The 27,473-nt window shown below is 40.5% G+C and overlaps 2 protein-coding genes across 2 annotated transcripts; one reads left to right on the forward strand and one right to left on the reverse strand.

The window, feature by feature from the left end:
• Positions 1 to 10,065: 10,065 nt before the first annotated feature.
• LOC118787968 (E3 ubiquitin-protein ligase AMFR-like) lies at positions 10,066 to 24,143 on the reverse strand. Its single transcript, XM_036543758.1, has 13 exons — positions 23,107 to 24,143; positions 22,890 to 22,982; positions 22,115 to 22,279; positions 19,371 to 19,523; positions 18,411 to 18,451; positions 16,773 to 16,905; positions 16,424 to 16,557; positions 16,156 to 16,266; positions 15,732 to 15,922; positions 15,429 to 15,532; positions 15,140 to 15,274; positions 13,980 to 14,170; positions 10,066 to 13,354 (listed from the first exon to the last, which is right to left on the reverse strand). The coding sequence occupies exons 1-13, from the start codon at positions 23,356 to 23,358 to the stop codon at positions 13,195 to 13,197; spliced, it is 1,863 nt and encodes a 620-aa protein (XP_036399651.1). The 5' UTR covers positions 23,359 to 24,143; the 3' UTR covers positions 10,066 to 13,194.
• Positions 24,144 to 26,161: 2,018 nt separating this feature from the next.
• Positions 26,162 to 27,269, forward strand: si:dkey-148a17.6 (uncharacterized protein LOC108190685 homolog). Its single transcript, XM_036544261.1, has one exon. The coding sequence runs from the start codon at positions 26,187 to 26,189 to the stop codon at positions 27,267 to 27,269; it is 1,083 nt and encodes a 360-aa protein (XP_036400154.1). The 5' UTR covers positions 26,162 to 26,186.
• The last annotated feature ends 204 nt before the right edge of the window (positions 27,270 to 27,473 follow it).

Here is a 27,473-nt window from a genome sequence, read left to right on the forward strand (position 1 = left end):
GATAGTACAAAAAAATTCAGAGGGTTATTGAAAATGAGAAAGGGACCCATTTAGAGAAGTTCTAACCATTCTCTTGCCAGATGTTGTATTTGTTTTCAAGAACCTAGCATATATGTATACTTCGGAAACTTGAGTGTGGTGTTGCAATTTCAGTCTCAGTGCCAATTGCAATACCAATGCCCTAGTGCAGTGAACATAAACCAGTCAATTATTCACTATGGTCAGCTAAGGTTCTTGTGGTGTTTATCACAAGTAGGATTGTTTTCTGGTGCCCTGACCACGCTCCTAATGTGGAATGTAATCATTCCTTACTTTCATCAGGATGTTGGGTATGTGTACTACTGGTTATTGCAGCTCTCTGTCACATTGTAACCTGTGTTCAAATCTGTAAAATAAGGCATGAACTGATGTTTGGATCACAGTTTGGTGCAAAAGCAGGTCCTGTGTATCGGTGTTGGATCAGGTCACTTACCCCCTATTACTGGAAAAGGGTCTTTGAAATGTGCTATATAAACATAATTCATTATCATTAAATAAACATAACAAAATGAAAAACCAGCAGCCAACTGAGCCACCCATAGAAGGAACGTATCACTCAAAAGCCACTGGGGAACATATTTTGTAGTTCAAATGAATGTAGGGTGAGCTTAGGGACAGTGTAAAATCATTGTGTCCATTGGTAGACAAGCATGTGTTAGTGGGATTACGCAAGACTGGGCATGACTGCGTTGCAGTTGGCTGTGAAGGATGTGGTAATAGATCCCCCCATGGGAGACATCCAGTAAAGTGAAGTAAGAAACCCCACAGGAACAATAATGACAGAGGCTGATGTCCCACAAACATGAGCAGGCTTGGCTGGAGAGGAGGAATGATGCTAATACATCAAAATGCACAAAGTGTCGTTAAGATGATTTGTCAAGAGATACTGTTGTGTATACAACCTGGATTGCTCCCATAACTATCCATAATTGAAATGCTAAATATATAATTACATAAGCTTTGTAATATACCGTAAAAAGGGTGTCTGCCTTAAAATAACAAAAATGAAAGAAAAAGGGAATGTTTACTATAGTAACCTTTAAAATATTTGTTAAACAGAGATTTATCGAGTCTAGCTTTTTGTCAACAATGACAAAGTATATTGCAGTAGCCTTTTAAAATTGTCTGAATAAACAAGAATACTGGGCACACATTTTGGATAGGTTGTAAATATTTTTAGAGAATATGTAGTATCCCATAATCACATGTCAATTAAACACCAATATGTAAATTTTCCTCTGTCTCACTTATTGTAAAAGCTGGATATTAGTTGGAAATAGCAGAAAGGAAATTTTATTAATGTAAGCAATTACACATTGATCATTTTTCTGTAAAATCAAAAAGTTCACTTCTTTTTCTTCTTTGTGCTTGAGGTGTAAATAAATAAAAAACACAGCAGTGGCAGACATTGCTGTGATGATTGCTGAGTTGATCCAGACAGTCAAGGACAGCAATGCAATAATATTCTGGGAGTGAGGCCTCATAAAGTAGGCTGTAGAACTGCCCAGGTAAATTTCACAGATAGTCACAGAATTAGGGGGACAACATATTTTTCAGGCACTTGCCTGAAGTGATGACTCAATACACTGCTCTGCCACAAGACACATAACTTTTCATTCAGAAGGAGTGAAATTCAGTTCATATAGCAAAAATTGTCCCATAATTTTCTAAAAAAAAAAAGTTCACCTATTCCCCAAAAAATATTAATTGTTTGATTATTAGTTTAAATTTTGAATTACTATTTGTTTAAATGTTGAACTGCATAATTATGTTAAATTTTGTTCAAATTTTAAATTGAGGATCTTTGGCTTTCCACTTTTCACAACTGCAAATGTTTAAGTGCCTTTGACTGTGTAATCATCTGGACCAGCCATGTCAATGAGCCACACCTGCTGCAATCAGACTATTAATCCTTTTGTACATGACTATTTTATGCTATGTAGTGTGCGTGTTACATTACATGGTTCATTATGTTTTCATTAGCCTTATCAAGCTTCTCATAGTTTTCGCAATTGTTATACTTTGTGACATTAAATCAGTGTTTGCTCAAAGCTAACATTAGCTAGGGTTTTTCCAATGTAGTGTTCCAATCACACCGGTTTGACTGTACACGCGAAAGGGCTAATCATAAAATGATTAAATACAGGTGTGTGGCTGCAGAGCCAAAGGCATTTTGTGTCAGCAGTTTGGCTGTAGCTGAGCTAGGCTGGACTGGGTTGGGCTGGGCCGAGGCCAGGGTGAGCTGGAGTGGGCTGGGCTTTTTGTTTGCTCCGCTGGGAATAGGTATGGCTAGGCTAGCCAGAGTTTGCTCATCTCGCTGATCTCAGGTACCCTGCAATCCATCAGGAGTCCACAGGTTTCTTGAGTGATGTCTGAGGAGTAGCATGCACCCCCCCCCCCCACTGTGCGCTGTGTGAATTGTAATGTAAAAAATGTCTGCTGATGAGCATATTGGTGGATTTCATTCATTTTGTTTCAGCATCCCTCTGCAAGGGCGGCAGCTGTCACTATGAGATGAGTCTAATATACAATTCAAGATTGCATAAAAAAATTGCAAAAAAGCACAAGAATAACTGTTCCTGCCATACATGACAAGTTAAAGTTCACATATCATCAATGAGCTTCCTTTTCTCTGCATTTAATGTTTTAAGTCATCTTAACTTACATTTTAGATTAAATCAAGTGTATCATTTGTCTGTGGGTCCTGAGGTTAACACCATTAATCTGATGGATTTTAATGATTCTCCTAATTTAGCAAAGGTCCTTACGACATTCACACTAATAGGAACACAAGAATACAAATGGTGCTACCTAAGGCCCTGAGAGACACACAATACTTTCATTACAATATCCTCACTTTTGGCTCAGAGAAGGGGAAGGCAGAGAAGAGATTCATTTCATAAAACCACACGAAAGACACTCTAGCAAATCATTTGGAATGCAAGTGCAGTAAAAAGTTTTACACAGTATTTTACTGGGCTGTGTTTTCATATATATTATTCATAGTACTCACTGTGAAACAAAAAAAGTTTGCTTTTGCACTCAGTGCAATACATTGAAAGAGAGGGACTGTAGGTGCTGCTGTGCTCTCATAACTACTTTCCCTTTCCAGCTATTGTTTTGCATCATTTCCTCATGCTTCACCCATCTGATTTGAAATAATATTAATTCTACACTAAAACATAGCTGCAAATCAAGAGATTATAAAGTTTCAATGGGTGTTTTGTACTAAATCTTATAATCCCCTTGGTTAAGGTTGTTATTGTTGTCATTTTCTGGGTCTTGTGGATTTGCACTATATTTTTGGTGATACAGACGTGTAAACTGTATGCATCAAGGTAATTAGGTGAATCCAGAGTCATTTCTTAAATGCATTACACTGACAGCCCTCATGACAATCATATGTAAAAAAAAAACCAAAAGGGACTATATCTTGCAAGAACATTCTCAACGTCTTGCTTTACAGTATAAATTAAACCACAATGCTATTCCCTATTCCCAGATTCCCAACGTATGAGACCAATTCATTTCTGCAGTGTCTTCCCCCACCACTTACTTGTACTTATGTTCATACTTGTGTTCATGTTACTCATCACCCCACTGCCTGCTTCCATACCCTGGACATTAATGGGGTAATCAAAGCTGAGGACCACTCTACCTGGAAGGACAGGTGTTCACCCACTAGGTCACTTTGATGCATTTTCCTGCAATATGTGAACTTAAGGCCCAAATTCAATCAAACTGCAATGCATTTTGTTCTTAAGTTCGATTAATGCTTGGTCTTTTCAGCCTTTTTCTGAGCCTTCTGCCGAGTTATAGTCTTTTCAAAAGCATAAACTCATCATGTTTCCTACAGAAATTTTTAAAATAAATGTTTCACACAAAGTTTAGGTCCATGAACATTGCTGAGGGAGGACAGAGGCTCAAATGAAATGCCATTCAAAGAGGAACTAAAGGCTTGGGCGGTGAAATTGAGATGTTTGGTGCTCTTTAGAATATAGAAAAAATTCTTGACTATGATACAAACATCCTTTTGCACACTGTCATCAGAACCCATCAGTACCCACTGGTTTTTCCATATATCACATGTAACCATTAACCTCCATGACTATAGTGCAAACACCACAAGAGCAGAGATCTGACTGTCCAGTTTGGTGTGGATGCATTCGGCTTGATGGTAATCTTGTCTCCCGCTGGCTGTACATGACAAACATAAGCAGGACCAGAAAAGTGTGTTTGCTTCCCTGACTCGGAGCTAGATTCCCATCTCCTGTAATCCTGTTTGGACTGGTTCATATTCTTCTGCTCAATGTCAGATGAGGAGCTGTAATTGATGTTATCGGCTCCATCTGTTACGGATTTCCTGGGAGGCTACCTCTTTGTGTCAGATGACCCCCTCTGGCTCAACAGTCCCCGTCTTTATCAGTCATGGACAAAAGCACTGACACCCAGCCACCCGTATGCACAGTGCTAATTCCATCCTGAACACAATGTTCAACAATTTCCAGTGTTGCTTCCTAGCAGGCCTGTATTACAACCAGTTCAAATGAAGGACTTTTCCCTCTCATCTATTTGATAAACAAAATAAACCAAGGAAAGAGGCAATTTAAAGCAATTAAGAATGTGAGGACTGAAGTGGTTTATATTGTTTGTATAGTTTGGAGCATAAAAAGCCATGCAAAAGGAAAATAAACTGTGAAAACCACTGTAAACCACTGATATCAGAAGACATAACAAAAGGGAGAATAGCCCAAATATTCACAGCTTACTTCCTTTCAAAGTAAATCTCCTTTGTATCTCCTGAAACAAGGTATTGCAGTTGCATTGTTTCTTTTTATATCTCTTTATAAAGGGGTAAAAATATACTTTCAGACTATGAATAAGAATTATCAAATGCAAATACAGCCAATTTTCACTTTGCAAGACAACTTCTGGCTTGCACTGAACGGATTGATAGGAAATACACTATTACCAAATGTATTAAAGCCAGCTGTGTATTATTATCTAATATGAGAATGGCATAATCTGTTTAATTGCATAGTATACATCGCTTTCCCAGACTTTATTCACTGATGTTATGTGCATATGGTTTGCATAAGTGTGTATGGTCCATAGGATATACGTGTCACCCGTGGCATATGCATATATTTTCAGGAGTTGAGACCAAATTAACAGATACAGAAGATTTTCTGTGTGACTGGGTAGTACTTCCTGGTCACATTACTAAGGAAACAGACCACCATGAAACCCTCAGGAGTTCACTCCATGTATTACTGCACTGTATTAGCCAACAAAGCATCATAAAGCGTACGGGAAATCATTTTTTGACTGCATTGGGTTTACCCTCAATTTCTAACCAAGAAATATGTGGATTTTTACTCTGTCTTTTTAAGGAAGAGATCTGCTGTCTCCCCAGTTCCACAGCTCTAGTGCAGCAGTGTTTTCAGAGTAAACAAAAAAAAAGCAAATTAGATGTGGAATATGATACTTGTAGCCTTATCTTATAAATGTATAGCTCATTACTGGGCATCTGGAAGCAGGCCTTTCTGGAAGCGCAGCCTTAAGAGGGAAAGTTGTGGGGAAAGTATTAAATTTGTATCCCTATAGTAAATCACTGCATTACAACTGTTGCCGCTCCAGATGGGCTCTCCCACTGAACAGCAGGAGGGGACTTTTAAAGAGGCCTTGAGCTCACTTTGCCATTCTGTCAATGGATTCCTTCCAGTTTCTTTTTTTCTTTTTTTCCTTTAATGCTCTTTTTTTTACACCGAATGCATTTCTACATTTTATGTAATTATATACCATAACCATAGATCATGCTTTTATTTTTGCGTTCGGTGTCTGAAAATGCCTTGATTTGTTTTCATCCGTGGTGTTCGTTGAGTAATGACTCAGAAATGGCCTGTTCATAAGACACCACTCCACTTCCGCAGTGGCAGGCACGTCCACACAGCCGCTGCTGCTGCTGGGTCCGAAGGTACCGCACCAAATGGCTGGCCATCATGCATTTTTTGGAATGCAGATTTCAAAATTTCAGTGTAACAGTTGCCATGCGCTTTGTTTTTGAGTAACAGTCAATACACAAAGGTACAAGTTCAGGAAATTCCAACATTACAATGTTACTTCATTTTATATTATTTCCTGTTTGCCCTGAGCTGTGATGTGCAAACGAAAAAATTTTTCACTGTTAGACACAGTGAAAACAGTGTCTAACAGCCAAACGGTCAAGGAAAATGTGATTTTAAAATACGTACATCCAAAACAGTTAAGAAATAATATTAAAAACAATGTTTACACCCAGACTTGTTCTCCAGTAGATATTAGTATATTTCTTTTGTTTCCTGAACTATCTGCTTTCAGATGTTCATCAACATTATCTTGGCAAGGAGATAAGTGTCCCTCCACCACAGTATGAGGTCCCCCAGAATGATTGGAATGAACCTGGCTGAGCCCTGATTGGAGAACATGAATACCCACCCCCTTTAGAGTTAACTCACTTCGTTGTTGCTGGACCTCACTTTCAGCGCTGAAAAAATGAGGAAGGCCTTGAAGGTCCTCCACCAGCAATTTATTACAAATATTATGTGTTTGTAGACAAAGTAGCAAAATGTATAACTAACATCACCTGTATCCTGGAGAAATTCATTCCCAGAAGGATGCTTACATTCTAAGAGCTCCTTACTCATTTGCCGATGTACATGCACATTTTACTGGAAGAATGTGAAAGTGAATAAATACACTACATAATCTACCAATGTAGTTTGTCTGCTACTATCATGAGCTGAGAAAATGGTGTCACATAAAGGGGACATGTCTTTCCTATGCTCAATTTTTTTTATAGTTCCAGGTTATACCAAATTAGCAAAGTAGTTAACATCTCCTTTTAAGGAACCTAAGTTAATTGACAGAGGCCAATCAAAACAAACATGGTCTTTTCTGTATGCTTTAAAAATGTGTGAATAGCCTAGTCCATTCTATATGAATTAAATGTATAGTATCTTGCAATACTTCACTGGTTATCCAGATTACAGAGTATAGCTAGATGGATATATACTCTAATCATTTTATGTTTCCCATATGGTTCAAAGACCAAAAATATATTTACAACAACTTATTATTTCTGTCTCCCTGTTTCCAAAGTGATCTTCCTCGGATAACATTGATTTTGTAAGTAAAGACTGCCCTCTAGTGGTGGACATGCCTGCATACAATTTCACATGGGGACTAATTCAGACTTGACTTGAACACTTACAAACCCCATTTAAGTGATTCCCTTAAGAGTTCCGCAGCTCTCTTACCACAGATTCTGACTTGGGAACTTAAGCAGTCCGTATGGGAAATGCACATTCAGGGTGGAGTTCGTCCAAAAAGAGGTTGTGTCTCAATTATTGCCCAAACACGTGCATTTTGACCTAGCACAGAAATTCTTTGAATCCCTCTTTCAATTCTTTCAATAACTTCAGGACACAAACAGTGCATTTAAAAGTGTGATGCAATGGTGATCATGTGTACCATTAGCAGACAGTCTACTTACAATTAAGATAAAAATAGAAAACTAATACAATTTCAATTTCTATTCATCCTATTTGATAGCCTCACAAGATTATAAATTGTTTAGAATGATTATAAAAATTCTGAATGCTTACTCTATTTAAGTACAACATTATATTCTGTCTGACACATAAAACATGGGCAAGAAATGCACATGGCAGGGTCAGTGATGACAGCTGGTTTGTTTACTTGTGAAGCTCAGGGAAGAGTTTGGGGTCCATGTGATTGTTGGCAAGCATGCTGGTGGCCGTACAAGCTGATCCTTGACCTGCAGATTTTGTAGCAGTTTGTGCACTAGAACTACAGGCCTGTAGAGGCTGGAGGGTAAGTCTATGCAGAGACTGTGTCCTTTCCAAACGTCTGCTTGTCTCCGTTGCAGCTATGTGTCTGATTTTTGCAGCCTCCAAAGCTGCTTCCTTTGCTGCAGAGCCCCAGATGTTTTTGTCTGCAGCCCCTGGAGCTCCCGAGTCCTGGTGTCAATAGTCAGTTTGTGTTTTTGCTGCTTGCTGAAGTATTTGCAAGGTCCGCATTGGTCACGCTTCCCATGACATAGCTCACTGGAGAAGACTGCTGGTGGTCCTTGTGTCCTCCATGCTCAAGACATGGACAGCCTCGTGTAGCTGAGAGAGCAGCAGGATGGATTCAACACTGGGCATCTGGGCTCTCTCCAGGGCTTTATTGTTGGATTGTTGGTTATGTAATCCTGCCATCTGATATTCATGATGGAATGCAGGCATTGTTGGTGGAAACACTCCAGAAGCCTCAATTGTTTTTGCATAGGATCCACTCAGAGCCACAGAGGAGAGTGGATACTACCACTGCCCTGTACACTTGATTCTTTGTAATCAGGCACAGCAAATGATTTTGCCTAACATGCTTGTGGAACCAGTTGCAGGAGCTCTTCACCTTGGCAAGTCTGTTGTTAATGTCCTTGCTGATTGATGTGTCATTAGATATGATGCTGTGTTACATATGTACTGTACGTAGATTGTCCCACTGTGCTCAGAAGGTGTTATCAATGTTGATTGATGGTGGGTTGTACACTCCACGGGGTGGAGGCTGATACAGTACCTTTGTTTCCTTGAAGCTGATGATTAGGCCACAGGCACACTGAGCCGAAGGGCTCCTCTGTGTCTGCTAGAAGGGCACAGTCATCTGCAGACAGCAGCCACACGTGTTGGCTGTTTTCATCCTCGCAGAAAGTCGCCAAAGATTGAAAAGACTGCCAGTTGCTCAGAGTCTGATGTAGAGGCCTTCCTTCAGTCCATCCTTTGCCACCTGGAGCATCAGGCTGAAGAAGATGCAAAGCACTGGTTCCATATTACCCTGTAACTAACGTGAGCAGAAACTTCACTCTAAATAGGCTGTCAGGCCTTTTCTTTCTCAGTTCAAATATATGATATTTACATTTTTCATGTAAGTCGCTATAATTGAACTCCTTGAGAATATGTACCAGCCAGAATATATACCACCTTAGAGGTGTTGCTAATAATGTTGCTGCCCTTTCAGTTTTTTATTCAAGCTTTGAACCTGTGGTTCAATTAAGTGGCCTGAAGGTAGCGCCATTGTGCCTCATGTTTTACCTATTCGACTCACAAATTGGAGCCGTTTTTGTGACATTTAAGTAAGCGAAATTCCTCTACCACACTTCTGATACAGCTGGTGGTTTAGTCTTACTTACGAGGTGCCAAATGCAACATCATAAAATCAGGTAATATTATTTCCCATTTTTAAGAGAAAATGATCTCCATTAGTTTCCAGTTTGGACAGACAGATCAGAGAACCAGGACATTGTTTGGGGCGTTGATCCTGTTCCTTCTCTTGGCATTGTACTTTTTGTATACTTGTATTTACACACCACCAGATATCAAACACACATGAAGCAAAACTAACAATCATCTGAGAATTATCTATATTTTACAAAGATGTAGTACTGTCGAGACAGACAGCAAAGGTAAGAGGGAGAAATTTTTCCTGAGTTGTGATTATGTAACATATGCAAAGTTTGAGGAAAATGTGTAATAAAGCCTGAAATAGACAGCTGGCAAACTAAATGCTTGAATGCATTACTTTAATATCACTGTGTGTGCAACCTTCATGTACTGGCATTGGAACAGGAAAAACACACAAAAATAACATTTTCAAAAGACTGCATTGCTTATTGGTCTCACTCGTTTCCATATTGTTAACAGGGCCATAAACACCTGTAGCTGGACACAAAAAGCAACCACTGCTAAGTTTGCTTAAAAGCTTCTATAGTAGCTCAATTTTATTTTGTACAGGGTAATAGTCTACATTACAAAATTATTTACAAAATCAGTCATTCATCCAATGCTGAATTGAGGCACAAATGATTTACGTGTATAAAACCAATCCAACAAATCATTCAATTTTATATTTAATTTGTTATAGGCATGACACCAAACCAAAAATTTAAGTCAAAACAAAAAGTGTCAAGCATGATTTGATGAATACTTTGATATTGCAAGATAAAGAAACACTGTTTCAAGGTGTGACCATGCAACCAAAACACAGACAGCATACAATCCCATTAATAACACACAAAAATGACAAGAAATCTTTTGTTAGCTACATATATGTTACGAGCATGTCAAGACCACTTTTTCTCCAAAGAAATTAAGTTTCATTAGAGATGTGTCTGCAGGAAACTCTTTGGAAATACTTGAAACAAGCATGGCAAATACATTACCAGAATATTTTTTCCTCCAAAAAAGTGTCTCAATAATCTGGGTATGTGCATAGTCACACCAACAAAAAAACCTCACAGGAATAATATTTTATTTTCTAAATAAAGACAAAACACACATATTACGTCCTCAGGTGCTTAAAGAGATAATACCCCTACTGATGTATAGCTCTAGATGTGGTGTAAAAATGAATGGATGATGGTTGCAAAACCATGGTTATTTCCTTACAAACAAAAAAAAAAAAAAAAAACTTGTCAGGAGCTACACAGCAGTAATTGGGGACTTCTGCTTCTGCATTCAAAGCAACAGTTACATTCACAATGATGTCTCAATACGAAATGTCTCTAAGACGGAAACAGGTGCAGTATGCAAGACTGACAGTTATGACTGCTTTTGTATGTGCAGACCTCACAGCATCTTGACTCAGCAGTTTGCTGTAATACAGCCAGAATTCATCATGTTAAAGTGCACCATCCTCACTGCAGAGAGCTGGCTGCCGTGACCACACAGATCAGGTTTGTTTAATGTCAGATTCCTTCCCAAACTCCAAATATAATAAATTTCATCTTTTTAAATATACAAACAAATGAAATTGCATAAAAAACTAGACACTGGACAAGGAACCAGAACTGAAAGTAAAGCGACATAAGGAAAATATAACTTTGATTTAGCATTAGCTTCCTTCTGCAGCAGTTGACCATTAAATTTACAAAAGAGTTCTATACATCACAATGTCAATGCCAAGAGGAACAGAACTGTGAGTCGGCAAAATGACCAAACATGCACGCATGACTATTTCCAAGACATTATAGATGATACTGTGTCACTCAACATGTATTGCTCTTTTACAAAAACCACAATTAACTGATCAAAAATAGGCTTGCCAGGACATCATTTGCTTCTCTTCCCAGTTTCACCAGTCATTTATTACATGTTTTCATTTTATCAATCTTATTTTCTGCATAACATCACAGAAGCTGGCTCCTGTAATAACACTCATTTCAGAATAGACAACAATTAAATTATAAGACAGGGCCACACTGGCGAACTGACAACAAATGAAAAGCTGTAAGTGTTCGCTTTATACAAGATGAGCATTCAATGGATAAAAACCCAAGTCTAATAGCCAGACTTGGGATTTTATACATTTTTTTCTGTTTTGGAGTGTCACTAATGTTTTGAAATAAAAACCCAATCCTGGCAAGCATATCCATGTTGCACCAACCAATTCTAGCTCACATTAGAACATTAATGTTAAAACACCAACGAACCATTCTGTGTACTGTCAATTGTATGTTCCCCCCACATACAATATCAGTTAACTGCATAACCTCTACTAATCCCTGCTCCTGGCACAGCTGCCTAGCTTGGCAGATACTCATTGAGACAATAAACAGAGATTGTCTTTTTGTAACGGAAAACAATTATATTATTATTATACCTCAAAATGGTGCTACTACAAAGCTGACACATGGTAGCCTGAGTAGCACTATGCATCAATGAAGCAGTAGTCTGTGGGAAAACACTGCTACATTACTGTATGTTACAACTGTAGCCGTCAAACTGTTAAATGAGAATTGCTTGCAGAAAATGCTGGTGAGGTAAATATAAAGCACAATAGTGTTAGCTTATAGATCGTAAAAACAGCCAAGAAAACTGCGGAAACATATGCCACAATTGATCCAAGTCAAATCTCACGTGCAGTGTTACCAAGCACAAGGACCTGCACCAGCTATGCTGTGTCAATGATTGAACAGACCCAGTGTATGTACTCTCTGCCCATCTGACAAAAGAACTGAATTTTAGGTTAAAAGGCTGGTTTTACAACTGGGGATGAGCATGCTGATCTCAGGTGTTTTCACTGGCACAAAGTGCCCAAAGTAGCAAATTCTACAGCAGTCTTGCCCAGGTATGCCAAGAGTGTTTAGTGACATCAATAGAGCCAACAGAATTTCTGCACTACATTTATAATCACTGAATATCTTCTTCCTGTTCAAACAGGGCTACACATGTTCCTAATATCTTAAAAACAATTAAAAAAAAACTACTATGAATACCAAACTGTAAGTACACTGTCATGTCCTTCTCTTTAAAAGGCAGAATTTATACTGTAAGAATGACCTTTAAAATACATGTGTGTGTATACATGTATATATTTACACATCCTATATTATACTATATACACACACACATAGATGTGAAATGTTGCCATGAGGCCAGTCCAACTCCAGTGCATTATATTTACAGCACTAGAATGGAATTTTCTTACATAAAGATAAACAGTAATTAGCTTCCATCCAGCATTTCCCAAAATTACTGAAATAAGTAAAATATTCTTCTCCCACCAATTCATTTTCCAGTTAATACCACATTCAAACACAAACCTGAACACCAAACAAAACTATGTTGCCTTTCAAACACTGAACATAGCCAACACCCACAGAAACTGAAAGTATTTCCAATCTGAGAATGCGTCGCTAAGAGGTTGATTCAAATGAGTAAACTTCTCTTGGACACGAGACCACAAGATGAAATAAATCTGGAAAAATGCTCAAAACACTACAGTTACTACATGGAGATCTGTGGGGCTATCATTGACACTGCCCTACTTGAATGCTGTGCAACGCCCAGGGTGGGACTGATTAAAGCTTTGAACTCTAGAACATACTCAAGTTCGTTGCAAAGGTCTATTTCTTCCTAAGGCAACATGAAACAGCATGGCAAAGTCAGCTCAGCCAGATGCCATGCTTGCGATACATCTGTTTTCTCTGTAATCTGGTATTTATCTCATTTTCCTTTTTTGGCGCTTCAGAGGCGGAGCCCCGGTAAGACTTGGGGGGCGGGTGGATGCACGGAGACGGCAATGGAGTGAGCCTGATTGCTTCCTGGTCGGACCTTACTGGTCCGGGTCCTGCTGCCTCTGCATCCGGCGCTCTGCGGCAGCCGCCAGCATCCGGCGCCTCAGCGTCACTGAGTCTGAGACGGGGCCGTCGTCCCCCGGGGAAGCCGCCTCGCCCTCATCGTCATCCTCCTCCGGGCTCTTGCTCAGGTATCGCCTGTGTGGGAACAGACAACTGCTGTCTCCTCATCCTCACAGGCCTAAACCTTCCTCCTATCTTAGTTAGCTTGTGAGTCATGCTGATTTACTATAGCTAAGACATTGTGCATTTCTGTTACTTGACTAATTCGACTATCCAGCTAACTTGCATGCATACGCGCATACACAAGCATGCGCACACGCACACACAATTGAAATCACCTTATCAAAAGAAATAATACAGCCTTTAACTTTAAGAAGAAATGCGAGAATGAACATTTCTGAATGTCTGTCTGTGCATCAGTATGACCAACCTGCATTGCATTTTCAAGTTGTTCCATGCCTTATCCTAGTGGGGACACAGATTAAATGTACCCAACCAAATAAAAAATGTGGCCATTTTGTGTGAATTTCTGTAGTTGTAAAGAAGATTTTACCTGGAATGGTTTGTGTTTCAGTATGAACTAAAATGGGGTTTGAGGCAACTCTTATGAAAAAGAGTTCCTTGCTTTCTGCACTTTGTCCCTGACCCTAAAACACTATCAAGGAGATAAGCAGCAGTAGTATCTGAAGAGACACTGTCTGCCTAAGACACACGCAGGACTGGCAACACTCTCTGTAGACTAGGCAAGACTTGTCTTTACCTGCGTGCTTGCTGCAGCAGCTCCTCCTTCCTCTGCATCAGCATCCTCTGCCTTTCCTCGGCTGACTTGGAGAAGCGGCTGCCTCGGGCCTCAAAGTCCTCTGCCTCGCTGGGCGCAGCCTCCGCCCCCCCACTTGCTTCTGCTGGCTCGTCCTGGGCGGGGGTTGCCAGCAGCGAGGGACGCTCGGTGGCCTGTCAGGGTTGACATTACAGAAGACTTTTCAGTATAGGAGACCCTCGTCATTGATGAGGTCCCCACATTCTTAAGCTCCTTTTGAAAGGTGAAATGCACAAATTCTGAATTACGTACAAAGAGGGACACATTTCAGCTATGTAATAATGCAACAAAGAAGTGTTTGATATGTGTAGTTACATAATAACAGGGTTGGACAAATCATTAGTTTTAATAGCTTTGATAGCTCTCAGGGTGACAAAACTATTTGTAGCCCAGAGTTTTTTCTATCCTTACAAATATTACAGCACAATCTTTAAAGAAATGGTAAAATTGGAATGAAAAGAATGAATGAATTTGACAGTGGAAGAACTGCTGTGCTGAAGCAGAGTCTAACCTAGATTAAATCTAAAAGGCTCTCTCCAGTTAGTCAGCTGTGCGAGAATTGCAAAAGGGAATGAAAAACATACCGATACGAACAAAGCAAGAGACAGCAGCTTCACATGCAGTAATGACCAATCATTAAAGCTTTCATTACAGAAATCAACACACTACACATGCTGTCTATGTTTCAAATATATTAAAAATTTAATCTTCTTTTGGAACATCAAAGTTTGGTGGTGCACGGAAAAAATATAGTGGTCCCAGGAGTCCAGACTATTGATTTCTCCACAAACATAAAATGAACGTACGCAAAATGTAAAATAAATGTAATGGTGTCTGTGTTGGTGCAGCACTTGACAGCCCAGGAACAGACAGTGGAAAGCTTGGACCAAACATGTAGAAGCATGAAAGGTAAATCCACCAAGGAATTCCTGTTTGTTCTTCTCCATCTACCCCCCAGAAATACTGTCAGATCATGTGCATAATTCATCTATTACACCTTTTAATTTTCCATGCTTTCACAATAATGCACAGGGCCATGGGAACACCCATCTCATGGAGACCCCAGAGTGCCTATATGTGTAGAGGAGTGGCAGATAACTTGCCTGGGTAGGGAAGGGCACCTGGATGCGGCCCTCCAGGATATTGTCTGTCGTGATCTCCACAGAGCGCGTGAGCTGGAGGTCCTGCAGTACCAGGTGGTAGGGCACCTGTGGGAACATCTCTTGGATCTGATGGGCCTGTGGGGTATGAAATGAACAAACTGTGCGTCACACATCAAGGCCTCAGAACAAGCACCACAGGATCCATCTATATGCAAAAACTGGTGATAAGACATGGTGGTTAACAGCAATCACATTGTTCTAAATCTTAGGCTTAGTGCTGAAGGCTTACCATGGCATTAAGTTGAGAGTTGTTAGCCTGCACCATTCCCATGATGTTGGTGGTGTGCATAACTTCCACTGAGAAACTGGGCAACCAGCTGGCAATGCGGGAGCCTAAAGCAAGACACAAGAACCAATCAGCAAGGCTTTCTGTTTAGAGAACATTGCATTGAAGACTATAAAAACAGATTCAGCCCACAGAATGTGTTGAAAACTCAAAGGTCTCAACTAGACAGCAAAATCACTACATTTGCACAATTAATATTATTATTGCAGTAAACACACAAGTCTGGAGCATATGTCGCAGCCTAACCGTCAAAGTGGAAGAAGTGATTGTGCTGGTTGAGGTGTGGGCGAGCCTCAGGCCCCGGCCCAGGGCCCATGTTGTCATCGAGCGGTTCTCTCTGGCGGTCATCCCGTGCCCGGTTGCCCTCGCTGATGTTCAGTGACATGCGGCACGTGGGACAGGAGGTGTCCTGCTCCAGCCAGGAGCGTAGGCAGGAGCTACACAGGCATGGAAGCACATACAAACTTAGTCTACATTCACTTTCAGAGGGCCTCACAGTTCTTGTAAAAAGCAGGTCACATAAATGTCACATCTGATCCTTAATAGGGATTTTAAATAATTACTAAAGCTTAACAGTTGGCGCCGTATTCACAGCTTGCACAATCATGATGGATGTGGTCGGTTTAACAGTGTACACTAAAAGACATGAGTGGCTTGGTGAGCTGCTTACTTATGGAAGAGGTGCCCACAGGGCAGCTTACGAGCTGCTTGCATGGAGTCCCAGCAGATAGCACAGTCGTCATTGTTAGCGGTCAGTTCTTCTGGGGTGGCCACTGCAAATCTGCAAACAAACAGCAGGGCCACGTGAAATCCCAGGCCTTAACTACAGCACAATTCCCAGCACACATCATCACAAACAGCACACAACAAAACTGAATGCCACATGGAAATAAAAACAGTATGGTGACAAGGTAAAAGAAGAAACTCTGGGTTCTTACCTGGCCTCCATGTTATCAATGACACGGAGGTAGTTCTTATGGCGCCGAATTCGTCGCTGCACTTCATGGAAGAGGTAGCGCAGCTGCATGAAGATCACCAGGCTTGCCATTGAAAGCCAGATATTACCAAAGAGCTGTGGAATAAGGAGTGGATTGTAAGAACAGGGCCAGCATTGGGTAGGTCTCATCGGCATTATACCATACTATGTGGAACAGTGTGCTGCTTACTAAATTTTAGCCTGACAGCTCAGTCCTCCACTTAGAACATTCAAATCCATACACTGATATGATCTGTGTCCAAAAACTTTCTGTGACAGAGGAAGCAGTGTGGTGGGGCAGACTCACTCACCAGCATGTGGATGTGGTGCATGAGGTCCAGGGAAAGCAATGCCAGCTCCATGATGAAGTCAGTGTAGTACACATATGTACCCTTGTTCTCCCATGTGCCCTCATGGTTCAGGTCCCACAGATGGATGGTGTACCTGGAAGCAATCAGCAACACAATCACTTCTGAGCACACTGGAAGAACCCAGTGCCATTCTCAGCAAAGAAGGACACTGATAGCGTTTTGCAACAGTTCCAGTGACAGAGGCCAAAAAAACACTACTGGAGATAAATATTGTTGGCACTTAATCAACCTGGTAAGTTAATATACCTACCTATATATTTAGCAAGATGGCTAAGCTGTGTCAGAGGAACTTCATATTTAGCTACCTAACTGCTTTCTTAGATCTGCATAACATTAGGCATAGAAATGTACTTTGAATTTGCCACATTTTACACAACCACATTTTAATGTCTAACAGGACTAGTCTGGACTCTTGTCACTCATTGGAGTCTCCATGTTGGAGTCTTCTTTGACATGACCCAGTTATTTCACTAGCTAGTTTTGCCAGACACTTTACTTTTCCTCCACGAAACACAGTCAGAGACTAACTAGCCACCGTTTCCTTCCTGAATACAGACACATACACATAAATACATACACATTCACAATAAACAAATCCATGTTCTATAAACAGCACAATTATTTGCATTGTACAAAATTACAAACACATCAAATGTAACTAGTGAGCAACCTTCATCAAAGTTATCAGCTAGCTACACAACTAGCTAGCCATCATGGCCAACCACCAGATGCTACACATTACCGAAAATCAACAGAATAATATTAGCTGCTCAACTGACATCAATCAGTGCACATGCTTATGGCACATGTGGGTTTGCATCAAAAAAGATGGGTAGCATGCCCCTTTCTTGCCCACAGTTACAGCTACAAAGTACAAACACATTTTAATGGCTGAATGCCACTGGACTGCAAATTTAACACGTGCCATCACCCTCAGCTGGTATTAACTTCTCTATGTCATCCTTTAAGCCCTTATGGCTATACTTCTTTGTTGTAACATCTCAACTTTCAGATGCTTATACGAGAAAACACAGGGCCAAAGCATACAGAAGAATTTAGGAAGTACTGAAAAGAATTTGTAATGCTCCTTGATCAGTATGTTCTGGAATTCACATTGTCAGCTTGTTCAGACATAACTGCCATACAACTAGTAACATATATTCCTATAAATAAGATGAATACGTAAGTTTTTATGCTTTCACTGCAGTAAAACAATTAGAAAAACCTACTGCTTTCACACAGCAGTTTAGTTTTCAATTAAAACCTCAATCAAGTGTAAAGTAAGCAAGTGGACTCCCTGGACCAGAGCTGGGAAACACTGCTGTGATCTAAGCATAGGCTTTCTTGTCAGTTTATACTTTCAAAAAGGAGGCCTTATTTAATGACTAACCGTTCATATACAGATTAGGATAATCCAGGCTAATTCCCCTCTTAACTACGATGTAGGCATTCAGTCTGTTTGCAGTAAAATTGGAGTGAAATGCTGCCTACTCCTAGGCAAAAGCGGAACAGGGTCTTTCAAGTTCAGCAGATATGTCACTGAGATTGTGGAAGTCAGGTGGTTTGTAGAGCACTTACCGCATAATGACATGACCTGTGCGCACAGTAACCAGGAGGCACTGAAAAAAGAATGATCACAAGGGAAACTGAGCAAACGTACCATATTAAAGGAAAAGTAATGCTGTTCTTATAAATAACTTAAGCTCTATGTTCATGTTGGGATGTTGTAAGGATGTTGCTCTTAAACAATTTTAAGTACAAGTATACTGTCGTGGTTATATTGCAGCACTGATGTTTACTTCCTGTGTTACAAACTATTCTGTACCTATGTTCTATGTTGCTCCTATAAACATCTGACTCAAGACTTTTTAAAGGCTGACTTTTCATCATAGACATATTATTTAAAGGGAAGGAATTTAAGATCTGTTGTAATATGATTTTAACACCCTGAGCAATATGATGATTATTTTGTCTTCAAAAGAATAGCTAGTGTCCCTTCCTACTTCAGAGACTAAATGGGAACTGTTTACTACCAGCGGAATTCCCTCTAAAATTGCATCTATATTCATGATGACTTTTCAAAGACATTTTGAGACAAAATATACCATTTTGAAGATGGACTACTGGTGCAACAGTCAAATTATGAGGAAACTGGACTTCTTTGCAAAATGGACTTCTTTGTATTCTGTGAGGGGATACCTTTGAGATTTCCATTTCTAAATATTCATTCTGGATAAACATTCTGTATGCTCAAGGTGGCAAAGACCAGTCATCAATGAACTTTGGTAGCAGGGTAGTGGGGTTAATATACAAGCCAGCAAGGGAGCACATTTGCAAAGCTTGATAGTAAATGACAGTTAAGCTAGTAAAAGGCTAAACAAGAATCAACTTTTTAGAATTGAGCAATTTGACATTACTTTTTAGCATTCCATTAGATAAAATATATTTTTTCTTACAGAGTGCTGACCATGGGACAAGGGGAACACTGATCAGACTGTATCATAGCAGTATGGTCATGTTACACAGAAGAGTTCTTACCTCAGCTGCCATGAAAGAGACTGTGTGCATCCCATGTGGGTGGCCCACCAGCCCACAGACCACAGCAAGTCCACAGCAGGACAGCAGCATAGACACCAGCAGGGACAGCACGCGTACATGGCTGCTCATTGGGGTGGTCGGGGAGAAGGACAGCTTAAAAAAAAAAAAAAAAAAGACACACAAACACACACAGACCATAACTTGTTATTAGTTAAGTATATACCATACAGAAAATTCAAAGCAGTTTCACTGTACAACAGCTAATTGGCAACAGTAGTTTTAGAATGTTTGGGAAACACTGTTGGCTCACATGTACACAGTTCAAGGAATGCACGTTCAGAGGGGCACACATGTTCTTCATGTTTCAAAATCACTGGCTGACACCAACTGAGTGGGCAACAGACTAAACTCAGCATGAACGTGAAGCTATTATTAGTGTTGGGCCTGAAAAAGAGATCAGCTTTGGTAATCACTACAGTGATCCACAGCAATCCCATCAGAAATTCTGGGAAAGTACAGGTCTGTAGCACATGAAGATGTACAGGATGTACAAGTAACTGCCAATAGCCCATTTTTACAGTGTAATAAGGGGTTTATGCACTGCAACTCAATCACAGCATCTGAAACCCAGCCTCTCTGTAATGTTCTCAATAGAATGTTCATGAAGAAACTGCCTGCTCATGCCCTAGATTGATATTTGCAGTTAACTCATTCAGAGTTACTTATCTGTCTTGCCTTGCATCTTGAACCAATGCACCTTGAACCAATGCACAGACATCACATCTTTCTCTCGGACTTCCGTGACAACATCACCTTAGCCACTGTTCCTTGGGAAAGATCTGCAAGTTGTGAAGTCTTCATCACTAAAAGTCCTGCCAAACACGCCCCAACAATCACCCCTCTCTGAGATCTCTTCTTCCAGTCATGGTAGCCAAAATAATGACAGCTGGGCCTGGTTAGCATTTTTATGCATGACCCTGAGCATGATGGGATGTTAACTGCAAAATTACTCAGGAACCACACTTCTACAGAAGCATCTGCTTTCAATATACTTTGTGTCCCTCATTTACTCATGCATTTCCTTTTGTTTGGCAGTTACTTGTATGTGTATTACATTAGACATAAATAGCCTCTTGTTTATGCTAATTCATAAGTTTTATTTCCCTGGCCATCTGCAGTTTTGGCACTTTTGCCGCCTTCAAAGTCATTAAAAGGATCAGTTATCTCTGGTACACAAAAAATGGCACTTCAGATTTACTTAGCTGTGTAAGGTGTACAGAATTTCTGGAAGCTCTAGAATCCACCCAACAGTTTCTACTAGGATGGCGGCAGCAGACACAGTCCTCTGACAACTGGAAGAGGACTGTGTCTGCTGCCGCCATCCTGCCATCCATTGGAAAAGAAGGTTCAACACATCACATCAATGGAGGTCAAGTCAGGCAAGTCAATGAAGTGCAACAAGCACAGCGAAGTTACAGTTTCTGGACAATTCTTGCAGAAACTGATGACCTCACTTATGATACCCAAGACTCCTACACACAGGTAAATCGCACCTTAACACCCTATGATATAAATACGTTTCTCCAAAGTTCTGCATCCTACTAACATTATAAAGCTCACTTCCAACTATACTATGTCTAGTTTAAAAACTACATATAGACACTAGTTTGAAACAATTACAGTCCACATAGTCTAAGAACCTCATCAATTCTTACAAGTGACTAATTCTTAAAAGCAGGACAACAAATGAATGGAAAAACATACATTTATGTCTCTGTTATTCTCCTAATTAAGAAATGTCTTTAGTTGAATTCTTTGACAAAATGTATTTAAGTGTACAATATGTCATAAAATCCTTCATTAAATAAAATATGATTTTCCATCATTTGTGTTGTTATCACTTTGTGGCCTTCAATACTATAGTGCAACTAATATCTTCAACTCTGAAACATAAAATTTGAATTTGCTTATTATATTTGAGTGTTTCTATGACATCAGGTGCTGTGTACTATGCAATGCCAAAGTACAGTCAGTGTTTGACCACAAAGTCGTCTATATTGACAAGCGCCACCTCAATTACACATACCTTGCAAATTTTCATTACATTTGTCTCCTTCATTAATGCTCTCCCTATCTTAACACTGAAGAAGGATGTGTTTTTATCACTGGCAGAAAGATTTTTTTCTGCTATGGAGACTGGTATCTGAGCACTTAGCTAAGGAGGACAATTTTCCCACAGGATATTCAAATAGTACAGGAACAGGAATTAGTATAGGAAACATTCTGTCCCAGTGGTTTTGACCACTATATTTAGAGGATTCTTATATCAGTAATTCTTACAAATGTAGACCACTGCATTAGGTTTTTGTTCCAGATTAACTTTGTTTATTAAAATTATATGCTTTGACTTGCTCCTGAATTTGCAGGAGAGGAGTTAGGCTGTTTAAAATGGAATTATTTTCACCCACACTAATCTGAGTAAAGAGTGTTATCAATGTGGCTCTAGGAAAACTGCTTGTCAGTCAAACAGTTGTACTGTGCTTTCATAATGTAGGACATCTGTGATTCCTATTGATATTCCTTTGATATTGTCTTGTCCTGAGGGTAATTCGCCAGGCCTCTCAGGCCTAGTATTTTGTATTATATCACAACATTATGTCCCAGCCCAATGCCTGAGAAGCCCCAGGATATAGTTAGTCGCCACAGATGCTCCCTATGAGGGACGACAGTCATGAGATACCTACATATTCAAAGCGGTCTTTGCAAAGCTGGACCATGAGGTGCAGGAAGACCAGCACAGCAAACCACAGGCACCAGGTGACCACCTCCTCCACCGTCTGCACATTCAGCACCCCGAAGATGAAGATGAACTTGTAGAAGATGAAGTTCCAGAACTTGTCCTTCAGGTGCTGAGGATAGAGCACACAAAAGCATAACACTTGAGTTCTTCTCAAAGTAACTATTGATGGTAGTGTACAATTACAGTTTTATGCGCGCTATAATTTAATTGTGGTTTTAAATTACTGTTCAATTTGCTGGAAAGAATATAAATATTAAACTCATCAGAAGTTCATTTGACATACCAAGCAAACACCATGTGAACAGCATTTACCAAGCTTATTTATAAATCCAACCAAACACTTTTCCTGTTCTCATTTTCTCACAGAACAACCATAGGTGCCTGTTAAGTGAAAATGTTAATGGATGGTGAGAAATCGCTAGCCATCTATCATCTGTTGGTTCTTTTTCTTGTTTGCAATGGAAAGTGCACACTGATAACTCCCTCACGTAAAGCAAGATAAAGGCACATTTGTACTATGCCTGCACAAGCTGCTGAACTTTACAAGAGAGGCTATGAACTGAGAGTGGATTTAAAGTGTCATAGTGCATAAGCCTATATTCACAAACCAATTAGCCTACTGTGTCAATGGAAATGCAATGAAGTTTCACTGAACGGTGAATTACATTTGCAGCGTATTCTTGGATAATGCCTTCAGATCACCTCATTTTCACCCTCACCTGCTTTTCGCTGACTCTAAGGGGCCCGAATACGATGTACTGGATCATCTTAGCAATCAGCATTAGAAAACAACAAGCTGTGTTCACCAGCACCTGAAAAAAGAAGAAACCGTTAGGAGGAAAACTACAATTGTACCAGGCTTCCCTGCACAAGACCACAGTAGCGACAATGCGTTTTAATAGTTACTCGAGCTTCGCATTTCTGTAAAAATCTCACCCAGACGAAGAAGCTGTCAGACACTAGGTAATAAAGCACATCAGTGGTCACTCCATTCCCAAACTTGAAAATCTGGTGTTCCCCTTCTTCGTCGGGGCTGTCCACGCTTTCGTCCACCTTCGAAGAGTCGAATCCCGATTCGGTCACGGTGGAATAGGCGCTGAGGACACTCCCAACAAGCAGAACGGCACTCAGTGCCGTGTAGGTCTGCAAACTGGGCCATGGAAACCTCTCCAAGAACAGCAGAGGCATTACAAAGCCGGAGAAACTCGGACCTTCGAGATTAAATTAGCTAGCAAGGTGGCTCGCTGTAAATACGTCAACGTTACTGATTTACTTTTATCAATTTTAAACAAACGGCCAGATACCTCACTATTGCTTTGCTAGACAAGCTAGTATAGCTGTGTAACTCGTTTCTCAATGCCTACCAAGCTAAAGGGCTTATCGTTTTGTAGCAAACTAGCTTTCGTACATCGTTTTTGCCTGTCAATACAACTAGCTAGACAGTTAGCTAGGTAGCTAGCTAGTTACCTCACTGACTAGCCAACAGCAACTAACGTTATTTCACTTTAACAAACTCAAAAACCCTGATCTCACGGAATGAGGTGTTTATCCCCGCACTTATTCGTCTGCTTGAATCTAGTCCAACGGTCCAAATGTCTTCTCTTGGCCGTGAAGACACTTATCAATGTCCAATACAGAATATTGTTTTGCTTTCAATACCATGCTAGCTAAATGTAGCTTGCTATCTTGTCAACGTCGTCAACTTCTTCGGAAGCTAAACTAGCTAGTAGCCAGCTACACAGCTAATCTTGAGACGATTAAAATTTAGGCCTGAATGGAGTATTTGATCGCCACCTTAACGCATATTCTGAGCATTTACAGCGGGACTTCACGCGGTTTTACGATAATGTCGTGAGGTTGTTTGTTGTGTATTAACAGTCCCCGCTGGGCTCCCTATTTGGCTGTGTTTATAATTACTCCTGCCGTCAGTTCAATTGTGTTTCTCGGCGTTTCTACCGTCTTCCATCGTTTCCGGCGAGGTCTGTCGTCATTTATGTTTTTCCGGTTGTTGCGCCACACAGCGCCGTCTTTCCCATTGACCCAACTGCATATTTAAGTGGCGGCCGACCATTGGTTAAGCCCTATTCCACAACTGCCACAGCGGTAATATTGCGACTTGGCCCCAAAAAGCGATCCCCTCATTAGGCTAGCAGTTGAATACTACAAATTGTTATGACAAATTTATTTGAGAAATTATAATATGCTACATGGTCTGTCAAAGATTAAATGAAAGATCAAATATTTGTGTTAACCGACGACGAGTCAGATGAGTCAGCGCACTAGTCTCTGATTGGTGAAACATGTATTATTAGCTCCAAGTGAGTCAGCGCACTAGTCTTTGATTGGTCGAGCCACGTGACCGTGCATTTCTACATTAAAGCAGGAAGCGTAGTTAGCAGTTGAATTCTTATGCCCCAATCCGCGAGTGAGCGAGCAAGTCTGCACCTAAAGTGACATTACACAAGATACTTTAGGGGGATGGGTGGGGACATTAGAGTCATTAGGGACACAATCCATGGTGAAATCCAATGCTGCAGAGATGAGTCCTCGCGTCTCTTCCTGCTTAGTAAAAGGGATTCCTTCCAAACGTCAAACGGAATTGTTGATGTTCAACTGAGGAAGAAGGTTCCACTCCCCTCACTTTGTTAGTTACTTCATTCCTTTCTCCTCGCTTCTCCACAAAGGGCGTCACCAAGAAATCAAGACAGACACGCCAGGGCTCATCTCTAAAGTAAAGTGGGATGCACCCACAGATTCCCTTCATTTTATCTCATCTCTCTATGGTACACTGTCACTTACTGACCCATTAATTACTCATATACATGTAACATCTATTCTCACATATTTCTGAGAATTAATCTCAATCACTTTTGCAGGGCTCGGCTCAGAAATGGTTCCTATTCGTCGAATCTATTTAATCTACTTCATCTTTTTTCTTTTCTTTTTTTTTTTTTAGATTTTTCTTTTTTGTTTGTTTGTTTTATTTTATTTTTTTTCTGTCACAATTAACTTGTACAGGGCACTATACCAAATGAAAGCTGATTAATGTAAGTATTTTTTATTCAGTGCGCTGTTACTCATTCCCAGCAGAAAACATCTGAGTTCCAAACAAACATTCAGAAGAAGAATTTTCAGACAATCCCTACGCAATTAACCGAACCTAGAAAAACCAGTCCCGTCTACAACTATCAAAAAAATTCCGCACACCACCTCGTCTCTGCTGTTCACAGCATCCCCCTTCCACCCACCTCCACCTTTTCTTTTTCCTGATTATGATGCCCATAAGTGGGTTAACAACTTCAGCCCATCTCCTTCGTTCGACTAGAAGCAAAACAAATGTACTGTTATTACCACATCACACACAACCTTCCCGCTTTGACTGTATGGAAATTTATATCTACTGAATCGCTTTTGTCTCAGTTTTACATTCCTTTTTAAAATGCTGTCAGCTTTTTGGTCATACAGTATCTCTCTTCAAGACCATTCATAGAAAAAACAACAGCTGTATTTACATTCCAAAAACAGACCAGATCTTCTGCTCATATATGATAATACAATGAATAGCAATTTTAACATTACATTAAATAACATCAATGCCATCACAGTTGTTACAGAAACTGCCATTTCACATTTACAATAACAGGATCTACTGATCTATATCACTAGCAATAGTAAACAGGGACCCTAAAACACAGCAAATTAATTTAATTTTGACTTTCAAAATTAGAAAGTGCTTTATATAGCATGGAAAATACAGGCATAAAGTCTCATCATGCACCACAAAATTATTTGCTGTTTCAGCATGGCATCAGAGTGCATGTTTTGCACATCTCCGTGACACGCTCGCTTGTCGTCTTCTCATAAGACAGGGATCAGATGGATGAGTCACTCTTCTCTGTCTCAAGATACCTCCCTAAAATGTCCTTCCTGTTCTTCTTAGTCTTATTAAAGGGAAGTAGGTGCTTGCTTGCGCAGCAGTATCCTCAGATTGTGTTCCCAAACGCAGAAGGGACAACATGAACGGCTCAAGCATAACACCAGATGGTGAAATAGTCCTGGAAGACTTAGATGGAGGAATAATGGTGGCCTGCGTGATCCTTGGCCTGTCCTTCCTAGTGGGTGCACCAGGGAACCTGCTGGTGATCTGGACGATCTTGCGGCACATCAAGCAACGCTCTCACACTGTGGTGCTTATTCTCCACCTAGCTGCTGCCGACCTGCTGGTGCTGGTCACTCTGCCACTGTGGATCTACTCTTTGGCTCGCTCCTGGGTCTTTGGGGAAGCAGTGTGTAAAGCCATGGTCTACATCATAAACTCCTGCATGTACAGCAGCGTGTTCATCATCACGGTCATGAGCATGGAGCGGTTTGTGGTTGTCCGATACCCCTTCGTGTCTGTTAACTGGAGAAAGAAGAAGCTGCTGAACAAGGCCCTGCTCGTTCTCTGGGTTGCAGCTTTCCTTTTCAGCATTCCTGTTATACCCACACAAGTGGTCGACCAAGTGGATGGAAAAGAGCAGTGTCTGTTCAGAGAGTACTCCTCAACTGGCCAGGAGGTGGTCTGCCTGCTGCTAGAGACCTTGGTGGGCTTTGTGGTCCCCTTCTCCATCCTTGTGGTCTGCTACAGCTGCATCTGTAGCCGCATCGCGCAGATGACCTTCAAGTCCAAGCGGAAGTCTACGCTCCTAATTGGCAGTGTGGTCATCCTCTTCGGCCTGTGCTGGATTCCTCACCATGTAGGTAATTTGCTGTCGTTGGTGAGCATTGCCATTGAAAAGACATACCCCAACTCTGCCGAGAGCCTTGAGGCCACTAGGGCCACCATGGCATTCATTGCCGGAGCCTTGGTCTTCATCAGTAGCACTGTAAACCCACTCCTTTACGTGTTTGCTGCACGCACCTTCCGAAGCTCACTGCGGGATACAGGGATGAAAAAGCTCTTTCATCACATTTCCAGCTCAGCAACGGCTGAGAGGACTAAAGAGTTGTCTTTTATATCAAAAAGGCAAAGTTCCCAAAAGGAATCCTCCATATACAGCACAGATTCAAAAACACAAATAGATGTTCTTCTCAGTTTTTGTGAAAATGCTTCCCCCTAATTTAGTGTATAGAGATCCATTTTCAGTCTTTTGAAAGTCATCACTGTTTATCTTTTTTATTTTAGAGTCTAGATGCAGTGGATATATGTGAATTGCAAGCTGTGTTTCTTTTCAGGGAAATACTAGATAATTTCAGTTTCATGTAATGCTAATTTATTCATTGTTACCGAATGCATAATTTTAAAACTAAGCACTATTTTGCTG

This window comes from Megalops cyprinoides, chromosome 13 (assembly GCF_013368585.1).
Source record: "Megalops cyprinoides isolate fMegCyp1 chromosome 13, fMegCyp1.pri, whole genome shotgun sequence".
Lineage (NCBI taxonomy): Eukaryota > Metazoa > Chordata > Actinopteri > Elopiformes > Megalopidae > Megalops > Megalops cyprinoides.

Coding starts and splice junctions, on each gene's coding strand:
- LOC118787968 (XM_036543758.1), bottom strand. CDS start 23,358: ATGCCTCTGCTGTTCTTGGAGAGGTTTCCATGGCCCAGTTTGCAGACC. Junction 22,280..22,889: donor TTAGAGTCAGCGAAAAGCAG/GTGAGGGTGAAA, acceptor CTCTATCCTCAG/CACCTGAAGGACAAGTTCTG. Junction 19,524..22,114: donor GCAAAGACCGCTTTGAATAT/GTAGGTATCTCA, acceptor TTTTTTTTTAAG/CTGTCCTTCTCCCCGACCAC.
- si:dkey-148a17.6 (XM_036544261.1), top strand. CDS start 26,187: ATGAACGGCTCAAGCATAACACCAGATGGTGAAATAGTCCTGGAAGAC.